General features: G+C 43.6%; 1 protein-coding gene across 1 annotated transcript in view; it reads right to left on the reverse strand.

Moving 5' to 3' along the window:
* The window catches only part of LOC311226137 (cytoskeleton-associated protein 5-like), a gene marked incomplete at its 3' end in the record, with an annotated part of 83,354 nt that overhangs the window by 20,098 nt on the left and 39,635 nt on the right, over positions 1-23,621 (reverse strand). The window contains exons 9-27 of the mRNA XM_084311511.1: positions 22,631-22,720; positions 21,102-21,266; positions 20,084-20,212; positions 16,544-16,732; positions 8,950-9,063; positions 8,717-8,827; positions 8,419-8,511; positions 7,734-7,919; positions 6,494-6,588; positions 6,259-6,390; positions 5,730-5,755; positions 5,052-5,158; positions 4,438-4,580; positions 3,211-3,385; positions 2,995-3,108; positions 2,696-2,824; positions 1,887-2,081; positions 1,557-1,674; positions 1,364-1,455 (exon numbers count right to left, since the gene is read on the reverse strand). Of these exons, the coding sequence (XP_084167637.1) occupies positions 1,364-1,455; positions 1,557-1,674; positions 1,887-2,081; positions 2,696-2,824; positions 2,995-3,108; positions 3,211-3,385; positions 4,438-4,580; positions 5,052-5,158; positions 5,730-5,755; positions 6,259-6,390; positions 6,494-6,588; positions 7,734-7,919; positions 8,419-8,511; positions 8,717-8,827; positions 8,950-9,063; positions 16,544-16,732; positions 20,084-20,212; positions 21,102-21,266; positions 22,631-22,720 (2,403 nt within the window). The remainder of the gene's footprint in view (positions 1-1,363; positions 1,456-1,556; positions 1,675-1,886; positions 2,082-2,695; positions 2,825-2,994; positions 3,109-3,210; positions 3,386-4,437; positions 4,581-5,051; positions 5,159-5,729; positions 5,756-6,258; positions 6,391-6,493; positions 6,589-7,733; positions 7,920-8,418; positions 8,512-8,716; positions 8,828-8,949; positions 9,064-16,543; positions 16,733-20,083; positions 20,213-21,101; positions 21,267-22,630; positions 22,721-23,621) is intronic.

Raw genomic sequence — 23,621 nt, forward strand, 5'->3', positions numbered from 1 at the left:
ATGATTCCCAACCCTACTCCTGACAAGACACTATAGTACATATGGATCGCTTTCTAAACTTAATAATCGACATGATTTTGGAGTTTATTGCGCCATACAAACCGGAAATGGACCTAGGCGATCGGCGTCGAATAATTGGGATATTTCACCACCAGTCTCATCGGCCCGCGGTAAGGGGAATATAACGTTATTTTCAGACCGATTGTTTATTCATTTCACTGCAAACCATCTGATCAATACATCACCCATACTACATAAAGCCGTTACTGATGATCAAGGAATTATAAACAACCCCCCTCCACGCATGAAGCATAATGTATACCGATCATATACATTTGAATTTTTTAATATAGCGTGTATGGGAGAGAAACGACAATCGATAATCTATCATGCGATGGGCCTATAACTAGCGTTTTTGGAATTACAGCAGAAAAGATTAAAAACGCTTATATTCTCGAAGGTATTAACACAACAATGTATGAAAGAAAAAGTATAACGTTCCCACATCCTGAACAATAGATAATCGATGTTGAATGGGAGATGTTGAATGGGCCATAGTAATGTCAATATAGCAATACAATTAAAAAAGTTATAGCCCTGCAAAGAAGGTAAACATCTCCATAGGCTTTTAATGGTGGCAGAGAGGGGTATGAGATGGGCACAACCCCCGGCGGTCAATGTGTTAAGGTTATTAAGAGTATTATTATATCATAGTCCATCTGACGTTTTTAACAAACAAAACGGTTGAACATTTAGCAAGTTATGGTTATTTCAATAGTACATGCACCATAGACATGCATGTTACGAGTGGGCATGCTACACCCACGCAAGATGGCCGTGTGTCGGTCTCCGTTGGCCAGCAGCGCGGGTGAGTCATCTAAATCTAGTGCTATTAGGGATGTCCGATATTATCGGCAGATAGGCATTAAATGTGATATCGGATGTGATATCGGATTTTTATTTTTATTTTTTTTAACATTTCTATAACCTTTATTTACCCAGGCAAGCAAGTAAGAACAAATTGTGATTTTATTTATAAAATCAAAAGTATGCATAATGTTGTGTTAATTCCACAACAAGAGATATGTAATGTTAATTACCTGAAATTATTCCGTTTTTTGGGGGGGAAACTCTGCATATATCGGTATCGGTTGATATCGGTATCGGAAATTAAGAGTTGGACAATATCGGTATAGGTAAAAAAAGCCAATATCGAGCATCCCTAAGTGATATACATCCATGACTGCAACTCACTCACCCCTCCCCTGGTACATTAAAAAAGCAGCCACAAAGTCAGACCAGGGACTCTAACAATTAAAATATTCCGACTGATCCCTATAAGCAATAATTGTCTATAACTCACTTTTCCTTTGGGTGCTCCTCCTCCCGTCTTGGTGTTTTTGGCATCGTGTTTGCCCTCCGACGAGTCTGAAGCCGGGGGGGGCTCACATGGCGCTGCAGAGGACAGAGTCAACACTTAATCACAACGCTCACCCATGCTTGAAAATCAACAGGGACACGTTCCCCTCGTTTGGATGAAGACAGGAGGACCGTACCTGTGGTCACCTTGGCAGGGGGACCACGTGCAGCTGGTTTAGCAGGAGCAGCTGGTTTGGCTGGCATGAGCGACCGTGCCTTGTCAAGCAAGGCCACCACCTGGTCCTTAGAAGAAGGCTACAGTGGAGAAACATAAGTAAACAAAAGCATAGTCACATTTCCTAAACAAGCTGGAATACGTTGCAGAGAACCAGGCATACAAATTCCCACTGAAGAACAAGGGCTTGAAAAGGGCGATTGGAGGATCACAAAAAGAGGGCAGGGTTTAAGACGGACCAATTGACCTCATGGCACAAGCGCAGTCACTTAATCCAGTCCACGTGGCCTACCTTGAGTTTCCCTGCAGCCTTATTCATCTTATCAAACCCCAAGTGCGTCATGAAAACAGGCAGGGCATCCTGGGCCTTCTTCCTCACGTCTCCATTGCGGTCTTCCAGGCAGACATACAGAGGGGCCACACACAGCATCAGGTCAGAGGGCACAGATCGCATGGAGGTCAGGCGCTCCGCCAGCCAGCCCAGCACCTAGGGGGAGGAGCCATCGAGAGCACAGATGAGCCCGTTGACATGGTGCAACAGCTGGTGCCTTATTATGCCTACCATTGCCATTAATTAAGTGACCTAGCACACACCACCCCTGCCCCTAATGGATGTCAAGAAGTTATACATAAACAATATTTGCAAAAGATTGCACATTTAACCAGTTCCTGCTATAGGCCGACTTGGAGCATAACATTGGTCAAATAAGCTGCTATCAATTTTGGCCAGTTGTTGAAACCATATGCTATAAATCAAACTATGTCAAACTGTAATCCTTTAAGTGGATGGAAGAGTTGTTGGATAGGAGGAGCAGTCAGAGGAAAGTCTTACTTCCGATAGTTTCCCTCTAAACACATCAAACTTCCAGACAGACTAATTATGTAATTAAAATGAGATGGGAATACATGTTAATATTCTATTTATGAGAATTCTCTTTATTTCAGGTCAGAGAAATGTACCATTTCCATACTAAAGAACATCCGTTTGTCTGTAACCCAGACCACCATAGGGCATCATCTCGCCATGACGACACCAGGATCAATCAATCAATAAATTCCATATTGGTCAAGAAGAACTAGTGGTGGTGGTGGTGGTCCCACCTCTTGTCTGAGGAAAGGGTTCTCCCTCTTGAGCTCCTCGGCGAGGTCCTCTCCCTCCAGCCACTCCTTCATACCAGTCTGCTCCACCCAGATGGTCAGGGTGGCCAGCGCTGTGGCACGAACAGTGTTCTAAGGTAAACGCACACAAACAACCATGAGGGGGACACGGCAGTGAGCAGCAGGGGTGGTCAGAATATTAGTTGATGAATTTTCACATAGTGTAAACACTGTTCGCCAATGAGCTCTCTTTGGTCGACAGGCCTTAGTATTCAAACTGCACCCATTTTCCAACTCTGTACCTTACTGTCTCCCAGAGCAGTGATAACTGGCACGCCAAGCGCTTTGACATGCTGTTTGAGGGCAGGGCCCATGGCCGTGGCCATCTGCTGAAGGATAGACAGGGTCTGCTGGACCTGAAACACACCAACAGGATGGTATCACACACACACACGCACACTAGTGCCACATCAAGCATCATGGCCAACGTTTGTGGCAGCAATGGACTTCCTACCCACCAGGATCTTGTTGGAGTCGCCAAGGCGTGCCTTGAGAGCGACGGGAAGATCTCCCACAGAGGGCTTGATGAGCTTAGCCTCCGAGATGACGGCAGCCACCTCATCTAGTCCTTCCTTCCGGATCTTCCAATTTTTATCCCCAATCTTAGCCAGCAACTCCCCTGTGATTTTATCACTGCAAGAAGAAATATGGACAAAGGTCAGCTGAAAACCATATAACCGTCTAAAATGTGCTATATATAATTCAGCCACTAGATTCTGCACTAGAGCACCAGCCACAAACAATGGTGTGCCTGTGTGATTTGTCCATAGCCTCTTGTTTGCGAAGACGCTCTCCGATTGGCTAGCCCGCGTACAGCGAAGAAGAAAATACCCTCTCCGATGGTTTAGCTCCGAAGGGTCTCTTCCGCCTTGTACATATATATTCTCTGCTTCGAAGTGGTTATGCTTTGGCCCTCTTTCGAAGTGGGTTATGATTATGATTTTATTACAGATCCCCATTAGCTGGTGCCATGGCAACCAGCTAGTCTTCCTGGGGTCCAAAAAAATAAAAAAAATTATTGCAAAACAGAATAAGTTATGCTTAGAGTTATAGTTAGGGTTGGGCTAACCCTAACCCACTTCGAAAGAGGGCCAAAGTATAACCACTTCGAAGCAGAGAATATATGTACAAAGCGGACATTTATATCCCAGAGCCCTTCGGAGCTAAACCAATCAGAGAGGGTCTTCGCTGTACGCGGGCTAGCCAATCAGAGAGCGTCTTCGCAAACAGAGGCTACAGGAAAAAATCATGCGGGATGCCTAGATAATTACAATTATTGTACACTATTTTGAAGCTGCGTATCAAATTAAGTGCAGATCAATCCGTCTACTACCATTAGTTTATACTATAGTCGTCAGAAACATTAACATTTTTGGTTGAAAATGAAGTTGATGAGCAAGCAAGCCGCCATTTTCTTTTTGAAAACGGAGCAGCGAAATAGGGACCAGTCAACAACTAGCAGCATATTTATCCAATGAGGTGCATTCCACATGTGGAAATGGGAAGTAGGGTAGGGGATACATGCATACAACTCATTTGACACCCAAAGATAAATAAATCATAAAATCCATAATATTTTTTTGGGAGAAAGCAACTTAATTCTGCACCTTTACACCTTTTATAAAATGATAAATAAAGAAGAAAGATCACTAACGCTCAGTCAGAGTAGAGCTGGAGACACTGACCTGATGTCTGTGCGGGGAAGCAGGTCCATAACCGCTGCTGGTCCCCCCTCTTCCTCCTGCTCCTCAGCCTCGTCGTCATCCTCCTGGCCCCCAGGCCCCTTAGTGGAGCCCCTGGTAGGAGCAGGAGGCTTCTGGCCCTGCATCTAAAACACAGCACATTCAGTCAGTGAACATATACGGTCATACTTCAAGGAGGCCCGACGGCACGGAACAATTTCAAAATGGTCGTTATTCCTGTGCTCTGGGACAGTTCAGTCAATATTTGTTAAGAATGCTTGAATTTGTGTCGTCACATGGATGTAAAGCCTGGTGCTGAGGCACCGACTATAGAAGGTTCCGATTTTTGGAACCCTAGCCCCATTAAAATGTCTTACCTACCAATACTGAACCTTCAGTACAATCAAAGCTGTTCCCCAATACTAGCTCCGGCTAGTTAGTTAGCCACAAAGCAATGCAAAGTAAATGGGTGAGGCTCACTGAAATTTACCCCACAGTGCACACAATGTAAATTTCGGTGAGCTTGTACAGACGGGAGCTTAAACAAACATTGTTTGGACCTCCAAGTAACGTCACACAGGACTTATAAAAAGGTAGCATTTGTTGTGTACAGTTACCTTCTGGAACTCTGCGTCTATCGCGGAGATAGCCTTCTCATCCTCAAAGAACATCCGCAGAGGAGCGCCCATATACAGATACATGACACCCATCAGGGAGATGGTTGCTGCTCGTGTGACGGATCATATTGGTCTGCGTTGTGTTTGATGTTAAATGAGAATGTCCCGAGGGGGAGTCGAACAGGGGGCTCCCGCGTCTGCGGGCGACGACACAGGCCGCTGCACTAAGAAGTGAATTCACTCCTAACTACCGTACCTATGCGTCTGTTAACCCTGTTATGGGGAAGTGAGTTTAATTTACTAGCCCGCACTGCCACAGTCACTCGTCAACACACCTGTTTCCGTGACTGTGGACATACCCACGGGCTTCCCCGTTACACTCACCTCCCTAAACTCACGCCCCTCAGGACATCCGGGTCACGGCACCACTGTGACGGATCATATTGGTCTGCGTTGTGTTTGATGTTAAATGAGAATGTCCCGAGGGGGAGTCGAACAGGGGGCTCCCGCGTCTGCGGGCGACGACACAGGCCGCTGCACTAAGAAGTGAATTCACTCCTAACTACCGTACCTATGCGTCTGTTAACCCTGTTATGGGGAAGTGAGTTTAATTTACTAGCCCGCACTGCCACAGTCACTCGTCAACACACCTGTTTCCGTGACTGTGGACATACCCACGGGCTTCCCCGTTACACTCGCACAGCCTGCAACACAAAACAGGGTTCCCAGACATTGCTAAATGAAACGCAAGTACTTTTCCAAGCAACATCTTTCATTTTAAAAGGGCATTTAAAAGGATACAATTCACTTTTAAATGCCGTTTTTATAGAAGAAAGATCAGATCCAATATGTATGGCTTAAAACCATTCCGACAATTAAGTTACTTTAAAAAAATTAAAATGTAATCTCTTGATTCAGACATTTCTTATCATGGATGAACAAACTCAATGCGAATGGTTGATTTGAATTTCACAGACTTTTTAAGCACCTCGTTAAAAAATAGGCTGTATTAAGGAATTCCAGGCCTTGGCTTTTTTGGTAAAAAGAAATCAAGCACTTTAAGAACCTTGTGCGAACTCTGACAAACACACCAAGATGCCACCTAACATTTCTGCCGCAGGAAAAACTACCGTATGTGATATGTCGTTTGTAACAATAAAATTAGATAAAGCCCTGCGACTCCAAATAAGTACGCCTTCCTACCTACAGCATAGCTTTGAGCCAGGAAAGCTCAGACACACGCTGTGCTGAATAAGAATTAACTAAGGCTGAAACACTCACAGGATTGTTGGCTCGCAAAGCAGTCTTGATATGGTCGAGAAAAGCCTTCACGTTTATTCTGGAAGGAGAAGGGAGGCGCTAGATTAAATACAACTGCAAACAAACAGACAACATTGTTAATCGACCCAAATCTGAACCCCATCCCAATGTCACCAGCTTACCCTGCAAAACCAAACTCCTTCACAGCATTACCAAGCCAGCTCAGCGTTTCAGCTTGGTTCTTGGGATTCTTCTGGGCAAAGGCCAGAGACACCACCTGAGTAGATTTGTTGTAGAATCCGTTAACACATTCAGTGCCAAAAACAACTTAAGTAGTTTCTGAATCGTTATTTTTATTCATTATCCATCCAGGGAGACCGTTGTTACCATAGGGAATGAGTCTGAGGTTGCCAAAGTGCAATACCGGCCGCATCGAGCTAGACGTCGGTATCGACCACCCTTTGACACCTTGTATCTTGGCCTGTGCGTCGATCTAATGTTTCCGGGTCGTTTTTGTTGTTGCTCAAGCTGAGCGGTTATAACGGTCGGAGTGAGAAGAATCAAATGTTCCCGATACATGATGTGTGGTGGATTATGTTGGCGACACGATGGACATCAATACTTGGGAATCGCAATCAGATAATTGGACTATTCTTTTTGAGGTACATCCTAGTCAAGGTAAGTGCTATATGATATCAATCTTGAGTTGATCCAAGCATGTCTTCACCTCGATCCGAGCGCGTGTGTGTAACGTTAGTCCACAACGTATGCCGTTGGTGGCGATCAAAGCATCAAAAAACGTCATGCATTCATGATTAAACATAATACCTATGATATAGATTTGAGAATAATAGCGGGTCCAGGCAACAAACTGCAACAGTTATAGTATACACTTATAAGGCCATTCCTCATCATTTCAGGAATTACCCCAGACCGATCTAAAAAACACTTATATTCACCACGGTATAACGCTTGAATGTATGCATGGTAAAATTCTCTTTTTTGCATCTTGACCGGAAGAAAGTCACTGTCAAATGACCATAGTATTGTATCCATAGCTAGAATATAGAATATAGTTATAGCTCTACAAACAAGGTGACGGACTCGTATCTTTTAAAGCGTGGCATTGAATAGATGGGGCGCGAAAACAGCACGGCACTCAAAGTGTTAAATCAAACTACCCCAAATTAAAAATAAAGAAGAGCGCAGTGCACTCATAGCCAGAAGGGCTTCTCAGATCCTTGCCTTTACTAAACAAATAAATCAGAACAGTTTTCCCTTTATTAGTTGAATAAATATGGAACAAATAAACTCGATCAATAAGTAGGCTGGATCAGTGCCGTTGACAAATGAAAGCCATCAGCTATAGTAGAATAAATACATCATTTAGAACAGAATAACGTGCCCATCTCTACTAGTTACCTGCTCAGCAGTCCAAGGTAAAGAGCAGGCCTCCCCGATGGCAGTCAGGGCTTCCTTGGCCTTCTCTCCACACTTGGCGTCTCCCACCTTGTCAACCAGAGCATCCAGCACCACAGAGGCAGACATCTTGGAGAAACGACCCCTCTGGGCTACTGCTGCCACCACCTGCAGCTTCAGCTGCATCACCTGAAACAATGAAGAATAGGACAAAACATTAAGCAAATACAACATATTGCTCCGTGTCTAATGGAATACAGGTAGCCTTATCCAATGGATAAGGGTTAGGCCTAACAAAATAAATTAGTTTGGTTCCTGTTGGTTGTTGTCAGTTAAGGCCATGGGTAGGTAGGGAATTTATTTTATTTTATCCCACGGCGACTATGGATAGGGAATTTCTTTATTTAATAAAAATGTTCACGACAACATGGATGCATGTACTCTGCCAGTGCCAGCATGTTTAATATCCATAATACTAAAGGTTAAAATACAAAGACACTGTACTACAAAGGTAGTAGTATTAAAAAGACTTTAACTAAACTTAGTTTAAAAAAAGATTTCTTGAAAACTCATAAAATAAATTTGGGTCGCACCTAAAATCGGCAGGGTCGGTCGGCAACCGGAACCAAACCATTTATTTTGCACGGCCTTATCATCCATTGGTAAATACTGTATTGTGGGCAAGGACCTGAAAGTTAGTCTCCTTCCAGCCTGGTTTCTTGGCCAGCATGCGGACCAGAGCCTGACAGGGCATCTCACTGCTCTCCATTGCCTCCACAGCCTGGACCAGACAAGAGGATCACAAAAACACTTTCATACACATGGGAGGCAAAGCAATAGCAAAGAGACGCTCTGCGAAGGGTAACGTGAGCAAAATATAAAGACTAGGGATGTGATTATTTTTTTTTGCTAGTCGATGTGTCGGAGGCATCCATTACGAAAACATAAGACAGACACCGTTTGCAAAAATAAGTGCTGGTGGTGACCTTGAGGAACTCCTCCATGCTGGCCAGCCTGTCCTTCCAGTTGGCGCTGTGCAGCTGCTGAACGCAGGAGGCAGGAAGCACAGTAGCGGCTTTCTCTTCACACGCCTCCACCTGAGATCAGAGCAGCACACCTCAGTATGAAACGTATCTCAAACCCACCACTTGCATTAAAAAAAAATAAGTCATCAGGGTTTGATTTAGCCGGCGTTTCTCTTCAGCTCATAGTCACTCACGGAGAGTTCCGTCTCCACTGCCTCCTTGGCGTCTGCCGCTTTCTTGGTCTTCCCTGCTGCCGCCTTGCCTTTCTTGGCAACTCCTGGCTTGGGTTTCTTAGGTCCTCCTTCAGCCTAGACCATCACAGGAAAAAGGATTCTTAAAGAGGACTGAAACACAGCTAATGAAACACAAGCCTTCGCTGCCCTAGTGGTTCATATTTTCAGCCTGCTGCACACAGCCTGATGAACAATGATCTTGTTTTAACTGTGGAATCTGTGGAATCTGGGTGTGCTTCGATAATGGTAACATTAGATTGATACTGTGGATCATAAGACCCTTTATCCCGCCTATAACAGTGTGTTGGCATCAGAGGTGCTGCTCTCTTATGCATCTTCAGTCGTACTTGACTGATTAGGAGTTTGTCCATCTGGGTGAATTCTCCTCAAATGTGGCCCCTCTTACCCGTGGTGTCCCCCAAGGCTCCATCATAGGCCCTTTAGGTTCTATTTTACATAAGCATATCGTTTCTTTTCACTGTTATGCAAATCTAACTTCCTTTAAAAGTAAAGTGCAAGGATTTTCTTGAGCCTCTGCTAGCTGCTCTTGCAGACATTAAGACTTGGATGGACCTACATGTCCTCAATATTAACTCATCAGCGCCAGACCCGAGTATAGTCGGGTTTTCATCGTTATTTATTTTATTCGATATTTCCATTCATTACAGGCACACGGACATCTGGGTTAACATGGGGAATCATCCTGAGAATGCCAAAGTGCAGCACTGGACTTGCGATCAGATAATTGGAATATTCTTTTGTGGTACATCCTAGTGAAGGTAAGGCCTATATGGTATCAATCCTGCTGTGATCCAACCATGATTTCACTTAGATCACAATATATGTGTGTAACGTTACTCTACAACGTGTGCCGTTGGTAACGATCAAAGCATCAAAAAACTACCCCCACCCCCCCACCCTTTCATGCATTCATGATGAAACGTGCCGATATAGATGCGATTTCGAAATAGTAGCGTGTACAGGCGAGAAACGGCAACGTTTTTAGTTGCACGTATTGCTGCATAGCGTTTTCGGGGATTAGACAGGACTACTCTAAAACTATGGTCGTATTCATCACGGTATAAAATGGGAATGTATGGATGAATAAAGGTCCCCCGTTTTGCTATTCGGGCAATTTTACACAATTCCTGAGAGTATAATATTGAACACATCTGTAAGGTTTTCAAAAAAAATCTTTGTTTTGTATTTCTAATCAAGTACTCTAAAGCAGCATTTCAAGCTGTTTTGGGCTGGGCTCCGCCCATACTCGCAAAGCGCTTTGAGTGACAGTCACCCACACAGCGTGATACATACAAGAGGGAGCGAGCGAGAGAGAGAGGAGAGATCGCTCCGTGAACGTGTGCGAGCGGCTCGACCGGCGATTGTGTGTAAAATGCAGGTTGGAGAGAGAGAGGGAGAGTCAGGGACGTGAGCGTGCGTATGCGCTGTGTGAGAGGCTGCGATTGTGTGTAAAATGCAGGTTGGAGAGATAGAGAGGGAGAGAGTCGGGGACAGAGAAACCGCTTCTGCATTATTCCCACTGCTCCGTTGTTGAGCGAATTGTTGATTCTGGGCGGTGACTACAACCAGGGGCTGAGCAGATCAGTGCCTTATTCACGTCAGCAAAACAGTCAAATCAGAATGGCTTAGTTCAGTGGGGGAGGATCTCGTGATATCTGAACTAGAGCAATCCGCCAAAATGAGAATCTGAGACAGACAGTTTATACAACCACCTAGGGGTGGACGGTATGGTCTAAAATGTATATCACAGTATCATTTGAAGCATAGACGTAACGGTATATATCACGGTATCATCGTTTTTGATAATTTTTTTTATTTTATTTTATATAATTTTTTATAAAATATATATAATTAGACTTGTACTTGAATTATCTGCGAGACATCGCCACCACGCAACAAGCTCCACTGTCTGTGTACTCTAGTAGCCTCCAGCTACGGCCAGGATTCTCCGGAGCTGCACCTGGACCTATACTCGAGTAGCCTCGAGCAGAGCTACGGCCAGGATTCTCCGGCGCTGCACCTGGACCCTATTGTATTGGTATAACGTTAGCAAGCCCTCAGCTCGAATACGCATCGAATCAGTGTTATAAGACATTGATATCAGGAGCTATCTATAGCTACTGCTAGCCGGATATATAACGTTAATACAACGCCTCAGTGAATTATTTAGTTCAATGGGACATTTCGTTTTGAACGGTGAACTAACAGATAACAGGTAGCACACACGTCTCTACTAGACTTTGTGGAGCGTTTGTTGATGTCAGGAGCTATCGGTAGCTGGCCGACTAGATACCGTTCGGTTAGACAATGCCTCATCATGTATTAAACTAAAAGTGAATAGTTGACTGGGTCATTTTGTAACGGTAGCTAAGCTAACGTTAGCTCAGGGAGACGCCGCCGTCCTCCCGACAGCTCCCGTGTCCCGTCCCACTAGACCCGTGTTTACATGCGTGCTGTAGGGACTGGCACGCCCACTGCACGAAGCCTCCTAAATAACTTTTTCCAGTTCGCACATATCTATTATCTATGACTAATTCTATCTATTTTTAGGGGCAAATGCGAGTGAAATAGTCGCGCTGTGGTTACATGACGTCATTGCTACTTTAGAGCTGCACTACCGGTTACACGGTATAGTTAAAATCCATACCGTAGAGCAAATTCATACCGTTTATACCGTCCACCCCTACAACCACCCATTGCTAGAAAACAATGCTAAACACTGGAAAAGGCCATTTATAAGACAGGGGACCTTTAACACATATAGAATTGATAGTCAATGTCAAATGGGCCATAGTATTGTATCCATAGCTATAATATAGAATATAGTAATAGCCCTGCAAACAGCCACGTATTCCTATATTTTAGAGCGTCGGCCTTTAACAACACATCAGGCATATCGCTGTAGCGTCCATTGAGTTAATGACAGTAAGACATTGATTGAAAACTTTATTAACAGATTGCAGAATGGGTACAATACAGTACAGCTCAATACACACAATTGTTAACACTTTCAGTGCCCAGCAGGGGGCGCACATTTAGTGCTTGAATGCCCACCACCCACTGCAATGTTAGCCATAATTAACAGATTAAGCGATATTAATGCTATGCGTCTAATCTGCCCGTCGCATTATCAATGACTCATTTCCAGTCAACATTGTCAAAGCGGATTGTTTTTTTATCGGTTCATTTCCGTTTTATAGCATTTTGAAAAGCCCTCGTTTTCACGGAAAAATAAGATTCCATGAAAATCGCCCTGTACTGTAATATTCTAGAACGTTGTAATTTTTCGGCCTATTTATGAAGTTTTCAAATAAACGCTAGATCGATAGTATGTGTACGTGTGCACACTGGTGCCGCGCGCTGAAAATCCGATTATCTCCGTTCCCGATTGATCTTACAGTCAAACAGCCATATCACATTATAGGGGAAAAGCTTATATCTCCGTGAAAACGGGTCAGATTATCCTAAGACTGGTAAAATAGATTCCTTACACGAGATCAGATGGTATCCAAATGGATTATTCCAATTCCTGATCGCCATTCCAAAAATCTATCCTTTTATTGATCCCATGCGTATACTGTAAAACACATTACACGCTGTGCTGAGGGTCCAGAATGAATCTGATCGGCTCCGGTATGTGTGAGAAGTAAAATGTGGATTCCGGAGGGTTTTTTTTCTCATCGATTTTCATCGAGTCCAATCCAAAATGGTGCATTACCATCTGGGAGATGATAGGGGCGCTTTTTTCACATCAGAGCACCTGGCAGGGCAGGATTACCAACGGTAGACTCGGTTGATGAAATATGAATTCAGATCACTAATAAAAAAAAATCCGAGAATTCTCGTGATGGGCATTCAATGTGTTAAGGGGATGATAATATAATAATGATAATGCAGGACCTGTTGCAGAGGTCTTTATTCGGCATGGAACGACACTCAATGTTTTAGTGGTACACAGTGGTTAGTTTTTTTTTTTTTAGCACACACCGGAACACACACGCATGCATTGTCTCTTTAGGATCGCAGATGCGATTTGTCTCTGCGATTAACCCATCCCGTCGTCCTTCACCCCCCCCCCCCCAAGGGCAGCCGGGAGCAGACAGGAGTCAACGTGAGCCGCGCCAGGGGACCAATCCAAGTGCTCCTGTCAGTCTTCGTCAAGGACGCCACAGCGTTAGCGATCTGTTGTTGTGCATGTTTTTCCATTGGGTTTCTTATCGGGGGGGAAACTCTTGCGAGCACGGGGAGAACATGCAAACTCCACACAGAAAGGCCTGGGAGATATCCCACCTGGGTACCTGGCATCATGGAAACCTGGTCCCCAAGCGGGAATCGAACCCTGGACCTTCTTGCTGTGAGGAGACGGTGTTAACCACTACACCACCGTGCCGCTTGAGAAACACCACTACACCACTGATGCAGACCAGAGAAAGACGTTTGTCTTGTTTACATCAGGGTCCCCCATTTTCAATTCATCAGGACAGAGGTTAGTGTTTTGGCATCTGGACTGTATAGAAAAACAAGTCTGCTGGTGTTTTAGGGCCCCTCGATGCCAAAAAACGCTCTTTTATCAAAAGCCTTGGTGTCACTTTTGAGATTTAAATTTGACAAGACTCCTTTGTTCAGTTGAGGCTTTTGACTAACGTAAAGCCCTACCTCTCTCCCAATGACCTGGAGAGGGTTATCCATGCCTTCATATCATCTAGGCTGGACTATTGTAATGCCTGGCTGTATGTGGGTCTAGACCAGCTCTCCCTGCGATGCCTGCAGCTGGTGCAGAACGCTGCTGCACGCCTCTTGACCGGCACAAAGAAGCGTGAACACATAAAACCAGTGCTGGCTTCCCTGCACTGGTTCCCCATTCGCTTCAGAGATTTTTTTAAATTTTATATTTCCAAGCACTATTTCATTTTCAAGGATGTCACTCGAAGGATACAATTCACTTTTAAATGCAGTTTTTTTAAGCATCTTCTTGGCCTGCTTGCCAGCTAGAGCATCACACGTGAAGAAATGAGCGTGTGAGACAGCGACTAGTCAGATTTTTATTAAAAACAAAAAAAGCGATTTCTTGTTTGAGAACAATTTGATCATGGATGAACAAAACATTCAATGCGAATGGTCGATTTGAATGTCAAGGACTTAAAGTTCAAGTTTCTTTAATAGTTGTCATACAGAAGTACAGAATACTTTTATACAAAATGCTTCTTACTGTTACGCTCCAGAGACTGTGCAAGACAAGATAAGTATGAAATAAAATAACATAGTATAGCATGTAAATTAGAAGTAAAAAAAAATGAGGTCACAGTGTTCAGTATAGACATATGTACAATGTTCGATGCAGAATAGACGTTACTGAGTTACCATATAATATACAATACTGTGCAGTGTACTAATACAATACTATATAGTGCAAGGCAGAAATGGGATGAGGTGCAATTTAGGTACAATTTACAGTGGGTGTACGAGTTGTAGTGCAAATCCTTTATCAATAAATATAAAGTGTGTTTGTGTGGTTTAAGTGAGTGTGTGCGTGTGTGCTGTGTGCATTTGATGGTTGTTGCATAGTGTTTATTGTTCGTTTAGCAGCCTGATGGCCTGGGGATAGAAGCTTCTTCTGAGTCTTTCTGTGCTCGCCTTAAGACTCCGGTATCGCTTGCCTGACCGCAGCAGTTCAAAGAGGCAGTTGTTCGGGTGGCTCGAGTCCTTAATAATTCTCTTAGCCTTCCCCCTGCACCGCTTGTTGTAAATGTTCTGGAGGGTGGGAAGCCCCCCTCCAATTGTGCGTTCGGCTGAACGTGTCACTCTTTGTAGTCTGCTTCGGTCTTGTGCAGTGCTATTCCCAAACCAGGAGGTGATGTTGCCAGTCAGGATGCTCTCTATTGTACATGAGTAGAAGTTCCTAAGGATCTTCTGACTGACTTGGAACTTCCTTAGGCGCCTGAGGAAGTAGTTGTGCCTTCTTCACAACACTGTCAATGTGTGTGGTCCATGTCAAGTCCTCGGATATGTGGGCTCCGAGGTACTTGAAACTGTTCACTCTCTCAACCGGTGCCCCGTCGATGCTGAGGGGGCTGTAGTCCTTGACCCCTGACCTCCTGAAGTCCACAATCATCTCTTTTGTTTTGCTGACGTTCAGGGAGAGGCAGTTCTCCTGACACCACTGTGACAGATTCTCTACCTCTTCCAGGTAGGCCCTCTCGTCGTTGGCAGAGATCAAGCCCACCACTACTGTGTCATCAGCAAATTTGATGATTGTGTTGTTGTTCCGCTGTGCCACGCAGTCATGCGTGTACAGGGAGTAGAGGAGGGGGCTCAGAACACAGCCCTGGGGGGCCCCTATGTTGAGCGTGATGGATGAGGAGGTGCAGTTGCCTGCTCTTACCACCTGGGGTCTGCCCGTCAGGAAGTCCAGGACCCACTGGCAGAGGTCATAGTTCAAGCCCAGGTCCCTGAGCTTGGCTATGAGTTTGGAGGAGACTATGGTATTGAATGCTGAGCTGTAGTCGATGAACAGCATTCTCACATAGTTCCCCTGCCTCTTGTCCAGGTGTGATGCTGCTGTGTGCAGCACATGGGCTATGGCGTCTGTTGGGGCGCCCATAAAAGTGGACCTGTTGGGGTGATATGCAAATTGCAGGGGGTCCAGGTTGATGGGGAGGGAGGAACAGATGTAGCCCTTTACTAGCTTCTCAAAGCACTTCATGGCTATGGAGGTGAGGGCTACAGGGCGGTAGTCGTTGAGGCAAGCGGGCGTAGATTTTTTGGGTACAGGGATGATGGTGGACTTCTTCAGACAGGTGGGGATGACAGCCTGTTCCAAGGACAGGTTGAAGATGTCAGTGAATACCGGGGCCAGTTGGTCGGCACAGACTTTTAGGACGCGGCCGGGGATGCCGTCCGGTCCTGCTGCCTTCCTGATATTAACTTTTTTAAAGATCCGTCTCACCTCATGCTCTGTTACCCTGAACACTGAACTCCCATCAGCAGACCCCCCCCCCCCATTGCTGTGGTTTGTAGGCTGGTGTTGTTATTCACAGCCTCAAACCTTGCATAGAAGGAATTGAGATAATTTGCTAAGGAGATGTCACTGTTCAGTTTGAGGGGGGTGCCTTTGTAATCTGTCATTGTTCTGAGGCCCTGCCACATGCCTCTAGAGTCAGCCTGTTCAAACTGAAGTTCAACTTTATCCCTGTAACGCCGTTTTGCCTCCATTACTGCTCTCCTGACGTTGTATCTTGCCATCTTGTGTTCTTCCATGTTGCCTGTCACCAGCCCCGTGTTGTATGCTGATGTGCGCACTTTCAGAGCCTCACGGACGGATTTATCTACCCAGGGCTTTTGATTTGGGTAGATTCTAATTGTGGACTTAAGCACAGTGTAAAAGAAAATGGGCTGTATTCCAGGCCTTGACTTTTTTTTTTCTTTCTTCAAGCACTTCAAGGACCTTGTGCAAACCCTGGATATTGTAAAATCAACTGGTGTGAGGCAAGAGGACAACCCAGTAAAATTCCAAATCTAAAACGTCAGGCCTTACCTTCTTCGGAGGCCCTGAAGGCTTGGCTGGGGCCTCAGGCGCCGCCTTGGGGGCAGGCTTCTCCTGTTCTGCTCCTCCTCTCTTCCCCCCGGCCAGCGCCATCTTGTCCGCACACTCTTTATCTGGAGAACAAACAATTACTGAAGCAATCAAGCCATAAGAGGTATGGGACTGGGCCGACTGACCGTTCTAAAGAACTGAAGTCATCAAGAGAATTTACAGGAAAAATACTTTTAAAGCCTTGTTCGAAATAGGTACACTATTAAACATTTAAATATGCATATAAAAAAAGCATTTTTTTTTTTTTTTTTTACTAGAAAGCACAAATCTCCGGCAGGCGGGACGGCCTAATAACAGATGTATGATGAACTTTTATCTAAAGCCATGAAAGAGTAGTGCTGCATATGACCCGTTCTACATTCTTTGTGGAGCATCTGATTAGAATGTTTTGGGGTTGTGTGGCATTATGAAAAGACAGGGGGGCTATGGGAATATAATAACGCAAATGAAAAGCAGCCATCTTCCTTGTGAAAAAAAAATAGGACCTCTTTTTCTGCATTAGGAGTAGCCTATAGACCAGGGGTCAGCAACCTTTTTGACATGGAGTGCCTGTTTGAAATATAGTTGTAACTAGGGCTGCAATGATTAGTCGACATAATCGACGACGTCGATTATAAAAAATCGTCGACGAGAAATTGTTGCGTCGATTAGTCATTAAAAAAATAAATAAAAAATAAATAAAAATTTGTGCACTACCTATCTTTGTGAGAGTGGCTTCTCAGGGTTCCTTCCAGACAACATCATAACATGCTGATCCCATAGCAAATTTGACATTGAAAACATTGTTCCCCTGCAGGAGATGATGATCAGACTAGACACAATACATTACACACGCACTCCTCTCACTCACACACAGCGATCAGAGTAAGACACACACATACACACTCCTCTCACTCACACACAGCGATCAGAGTAAGACACACACACATACACACTCCTCTCACTCACACACAGCGATCAGAGTAAGACACACACATTCACACTCCTCTCTCTCACACACAGCAATCAGAGTAAGACACACACACATTCACACTCCTCTCACTCACACACAGCGATCAGAGTAAGACACACACACATACACAAATTACACAGTACACACCTCTCACTCACACAGCGATCAGAGTAAGACACACACACAAATTACACAGTACACACACTCCTCTCACTCACAGCGATCAGAGTAAGACACACACACACACGGACTCCTCTCACACACAGCAAACAAAAGTTATTTAAAGTACACTTCCACTTTAATTTGTATTATTTAATTTATTTATCTTGTTATGAGTGATTGCTGTATTGTTCTTCAAATACATTTTCATTTAAAGTGGCTTAAAGATCCAAATTCAAATGTTTCATGAGTAATTATTTTAATTTGCTATGGGATCATCATGTTATGATGTTGTTGTTTGGTCCTGACAAGAGTCTCAAAGTCTGGGGTGATGGTAGACAAGCAACTCTGAGGTCATGCTCAATGTCCAATCTGTTCCTCTGCTCTGTCTTCAGCTGGACCAGAGCTGAGAAGCCACTTTCACAAAGATAGGTCATTTATATATAAAAAAAAAAAAAAAAAAAATTGTTGTTGTTTACATTGGTTTTCGATTAGTCGACTAATCGAAAAAATAATCGGCAGATTAGTCGACTACCAAATTAGTCATTAGTTGCAGCCCTAGTTGTAACTAGTGTGCCTCAACAATATTACATGCATCGTAATTTTTTTTCTGATAATCAGGTATTTTTAATGCTAATCTTTACATTATTACATCATTATTGTTATTGTTATTATTAACAATATTATTATGATGGTTGTATCAACCCTAAATCTGAGTTTGGGGGGGGATGGGGAATGCAATGCAGACAAACAGCTGCATACAGTGCGACCATTTCACTCACATTTGCCCATTCATTTTTGGACACATCACACACCATCGGTGTGTGTACTGTACGTGTGCTGTCATAGCTCCACCTACAGGCCTAATGGAGAACACCAGGATGTGAATGGAGGGTGAATGTGAGGTATATCGTGTAAATAAGTTTTGATTGATCGCAAGACTACACTGTAAAAAAAAATTATAATAAGTTACCAGAACTTAAAAATATTGAGTTCAGTTACTGTGCATTAAGGTTCAGTTTTCAATCCATAATAAGTTAACAGAAAAATAAGTACACAACCACATTATTTCAACCTAATAAAACTATGTTTATTGTCATTGTTTTAAGAACACAAGTTGACTTGGTAATACTCACATTTTGAGTAAAAAAAATGGCTTTTAACATGTGCAATGTTCAATGAAATAGAAAAATAAATAATAAAAATTGTTGATTAGGGCGGCTACATGGCGTAGTGGGCAAGGCGCTCGCCACGAAATCTGGAGACGCTGGGCTTGCCTGTTCGAGCCCAGCGCTCCACATTTGCTTTCAGTTTAGCTGGTCGTCCGTACTAATACACATTGGCCGTATTAGGGGGTGGGAAACTGATGGGTGGGGATCGGGCGTTGTGGACAGCGACTCCTACAGGTCGGTTGGTGCGCCTGCGCAGTAGAATCAGGAAGTGTCGGGGGCAGCGTGAGCCTCCCACGCGTTACTCCTCGCCACTGAGAGATCGAGCTGCGCAGGTGAAAAGATGCGACTGCTGTTACCTCAAGTACCGGAGGGGACTTGTGCTATGTATGACTTAGTCCACATTGCAGCCGGCTTGTGGGAGGCAAGAAACAGCGTTCGTGACAGGGGAGGGTTGAATTGGATGTTACGAAATTGGGATGGGAGAAAATATAGAAAATGGGAGAAAAAGTGGATAAAAAAATAATAATAATTGTTGATTAATCCCACTGGTCACAATGGTGACCGTAATAATGTTTTTGTTATAAGGCTCTGCAAATGTTACTGAATGATGTAGCAATGTATTTCCAGCTAAATTGAAATAATAAACAAATAAAGGGTCTCAATTAAATATGTGGTAGTAAAAGAACCTGTCGGAGGATTTCAACAAGATAAATGCGACAACAGTGCAAAATATTTCATTATAATATTTCAGAGCAAAAAAAAAAAAGAAAAAAAAAATATATACTTTTTTTTTTTTTTTTTTACTGCTGCCCCCTGTGCCTATGCAAATGCCCCCGCGTGCCTATGCAGGCACGCGTGCCTAGGGTTGCCGACCCCTGCTATAGACCTACACACTAGACCTACACACACACCAGAGTGGTAGTGGCCCATTAGCAGACTTAAATCATTTGGGAATATTTCCAATATAGCTAATTAACTGAACTATTTATGATGATCATCAACTATCCAGTTATAGTGTATAGTTTGTGTGAGATAGGATAGATTGCGAGTAAATATGTCGAGCATGAAACCTGAGATTTGGTGAACATCCTTTGATAATATTATAGCAAAATATCTCTTGAATCGTCTGCCATTGTAGCTAGCCGTTACCGTTTAGTTGGACTTTGAATGAAAAGTGAATTGAACCCTGTAGCTCACCTTGTCAAGCTTGAGTTTGTCAAGGTCAGCCAGGAAGGGGTTAACCGCCTTCTCTCCAACCACCTTCATGATGGTGGCCAGCGCCTCGAACGCAGCGTCACGCACTTCAGGAGCAGAATCCATCACTTGCTACCATGGGGACAGGGAAAACAAAACTGATCAATAGCAAGCAATATTTTGTTTCCTGTGATGCATTTATTAATTAAGGGCGTGTTCACACCTAAAAGTCCGGGGATAGTCCGGACTTTCTGGTGGACCAAATGTGAAAATGATACATTGTTTGATTTTGGTCTGCGTTCACACTACCCTTTTTGGTGCGGATCTAATTTGTAAACAAAGGACATACAGTCGCATCTATTGGACTATAGCACTCACAACAGTTGCCGGCAGCGTAATGAGATACGATTACGAGCGCGCCAGCCGCCACTAAGAGTCTGTCACTCATTTGCTCTAGATTAGGTACTATATAAAGTTCGATCGCGTTCACACCAACAGCAAACGCACCATGGTCCACTTTGAAACGAACAGAGTCCCAACTTTTCAAGAGGACCATGGTTCGGTTGTTTGGTCCTCAATATAGTTCGGTTTGCGTTCACACCTGTACAAACCAAACGGACTATTGATCTAAAGGGACCATGGTCCACTTAAAGTGGACCAAACAGGGTAGGTGTGAAATGAAATGGTTACAAATGAATGTACCATCTACAATGTCATTGGATCAATGGAATAAAGTAGGGATGTCCGATATTGGCATTCAAATGTAATATCGGTATCCAATCTTTTTTTTAACCTTTATTTACCCAGGCAAGTAAGAACAAATTCTTATTATATTTATTGTGAAAAGTATGCATAATGTTTTTTGGGGGGGGGCCCCGCATATATCGGTATTGGAAATTAAGAGTTGGACAATATCGGTATATCGGATATCGGTAAAAAGCCAATATCGAACATCCCTAAAGCATTATTTTGAAGGTTTCCAAATGAGCAGTGGTGTTGGAGCGGCACTAGCTGTGCGCACCTTGAGCAGGGCAGCACAGAGGGGTTTGAGCAGGGCCTTGGGCAGGGTGGAGGCGGCGCAGAGACGGATGCTTCTGGCCAGGAACAAGGAGGCCTGCTGCTTTACGTTCGGGTTCTTGTTGTCCATCACAGCCAGGACGTCTTCGCTCAGGTTCTGGAGGGTGGTCTGAGGACATGATGCAACAACACGGTCAAAATGGAATACATCTAACAGACATGCCTAGTTGTCAAAGGAATGATGGCATGGATGGATCACTATGGCCCCTGTGCAGATACTCTCGATACCCTACATCACAGCATTCCTTTGGCAAATATGCTCTACGGGCTCTTAATTGGCTTCGATAGACTAAGCATCGATCCAGTCCTGGAGTTTAATTACAGGAAGATTAAGTACAGGCAGCTCCAAATGCACATGAGACATTCTATTCATTAACCTCTTAACTGGCGCCCATAAAAGTGGCCATTTTTAAACTTGAACTTGAGGACTGCATACTTTTTTTTCCAAACCAAAATACTACACTTTATACTTATAGCATATGCAAGATAACATTCTGAAGTTTGATACAATAAAGAAAATTTACTTTTTTTGTAGTACCGTAGTTGCAATAACTAAAATAAATTTGTATTGCTGAAATTCGGAATCGGATCCCTGATTCGCTCATCCCCACATCACATGGGGTATCATTGGGAAGCCACTCATTGGTTACAACTACGGGTGTAAAGGTACATGTAGCCGTACCGAACGGAACCGTTTCATTGTGTACCAAAGGAATACAACGGTATGTTAACCACTAACGACCGCCCACTGGGGGCTTTTCCCCACAAATATTATAATTTTTTTACAAGTACATTATTAATATTCATTGACAGCCCTACAAGTACAATTAGTTACTGCACACTACATCACCCCTGAGTGGAACATGGAAAGCCAAACTTTCCCCCACTGTACCGAAAACCCGTACCGAACCGTGACTTCAAAACCGAGGTACGTACCGTAACCGTACCATGGTTTGTGTACCGTTACACCCCTAGTTACAAACCTGTCAATAATTTGAGATCGCCAAATGATTGACAGGAGTCGCGGGTGGTATTCGAAAAAATAAGTCTGCTGGCGCACGCCTCGCATATCAGCATGCAACTCGAGAACCGCCGAGCAGATTTTGTCGATCGACGGCAACAAATTAGGGCTTTAATTTAATCTATATTGTATTAAAAATATATGCACACAGAGCCGCTAGGTCACCAAAGTGGTGTATCGGGCCAGTGGGCAAATAGTCCTCAAAACGTCCCGGGTCAGTGCCAGTTAAGAGGTTAACAAACTTCCTTAATATTAGTTTGTTTAGAGACTCCTGAGGAATGGAGCTGTAAATGGTCAGGGAATTCTCTTGGTTCACCTCTCAACTAGCTAATGTGTTCTGATGCATGAAAAGCGCAAAAATAAATCTTAAAAATAAAGAAACCCAACACAGGACATGGACCGAGATGACAGGAGATCAGCGAACAAGAACTTAATGGAACCCAACCACTCACAGTTAAGAAGACGGCATCAATAGCCTCTTGTAGCTGCTGCACCACCTGGGGCTTCTTCTCCTTGAATTTCTCCAGAAGCGTCGACACCACCTTTAAAGAAAGATTCAAACATCACTCGGGTGCAGTTAGCGCTGCACAATTAATACAACATCTAAATAGCAACATGGCCACGTGCAATTCATAGAGATATAGGAATTCAAGCGCATACATTTTTTCTTAATTTTATCTCCTGACCGAACTTAAGTCATATTCTTATTTTAACCTGCACTGTATATTTTGAACATATTTTCTATTGACCGTTTGCTTTTACGTAATATAAATGCCGTTAATTCATTAAATCAAATGATTTTTTTTGGGTTGACTGACTTAGTCATAAAAATAATCAACCATCTACAATACATACTGTAACTTTTCAGTGCAGGTTTTTTTATTTACATTGTGACAACTGAACAAGCTTATGACTTGAACAAGGAACTAAAAGGGAAACGTGCAAGAAGTGCAGCTTACATACAGAAAACTCCTAATTCTGGGTTTTATGCAAGCATAACAAAATATGGATCTCATAATATTGTTATAGGCTATTGTCAAGAAAGGAAGTACATTATTTTTAATTGTGGCTTTAATTCGTAGCCTTAAGAGAAGCAGTCTCCTAGCAGCTTCATTAATCCCGATCCGTCTCAGCCACAGCATAACTGAGACCGGCTATGGCAAAAATCATATAGACTACTGTAAATAAAAATAGCCTATAACATTATAAAGGATAGGCTATAGGAGGGGTTCCCAAGATTTCTTCCCCAGAGCCCCACGATTCCTTGGAGACATAGGAATGTGATCATAATGATATAGGCTACTGGTCCGTTGGCGAGGAGATAGCCCACAGCGGATAGCCATTAGAATAGCCAGGGGTGGCCAACTGGTCAATGTGCCATCCATATGGTAAAATAATAATTTAATTTTTTTATATATATATTTTTTATAGTGCTGTCAGGCG

Source organism: Notolepis coatsorum (assembly GCF_963971535.1).
Source record: "Notolepis coatsorum genome assembly, chromosome: 3".
Taxonomy (NCBI): domain Eukaryota; kingdom Metazoa; phylum Chordata; class Actinopteri; order Aulopiformes; family Paralepididae; genus Notolepis; species Notolepis coatsorum.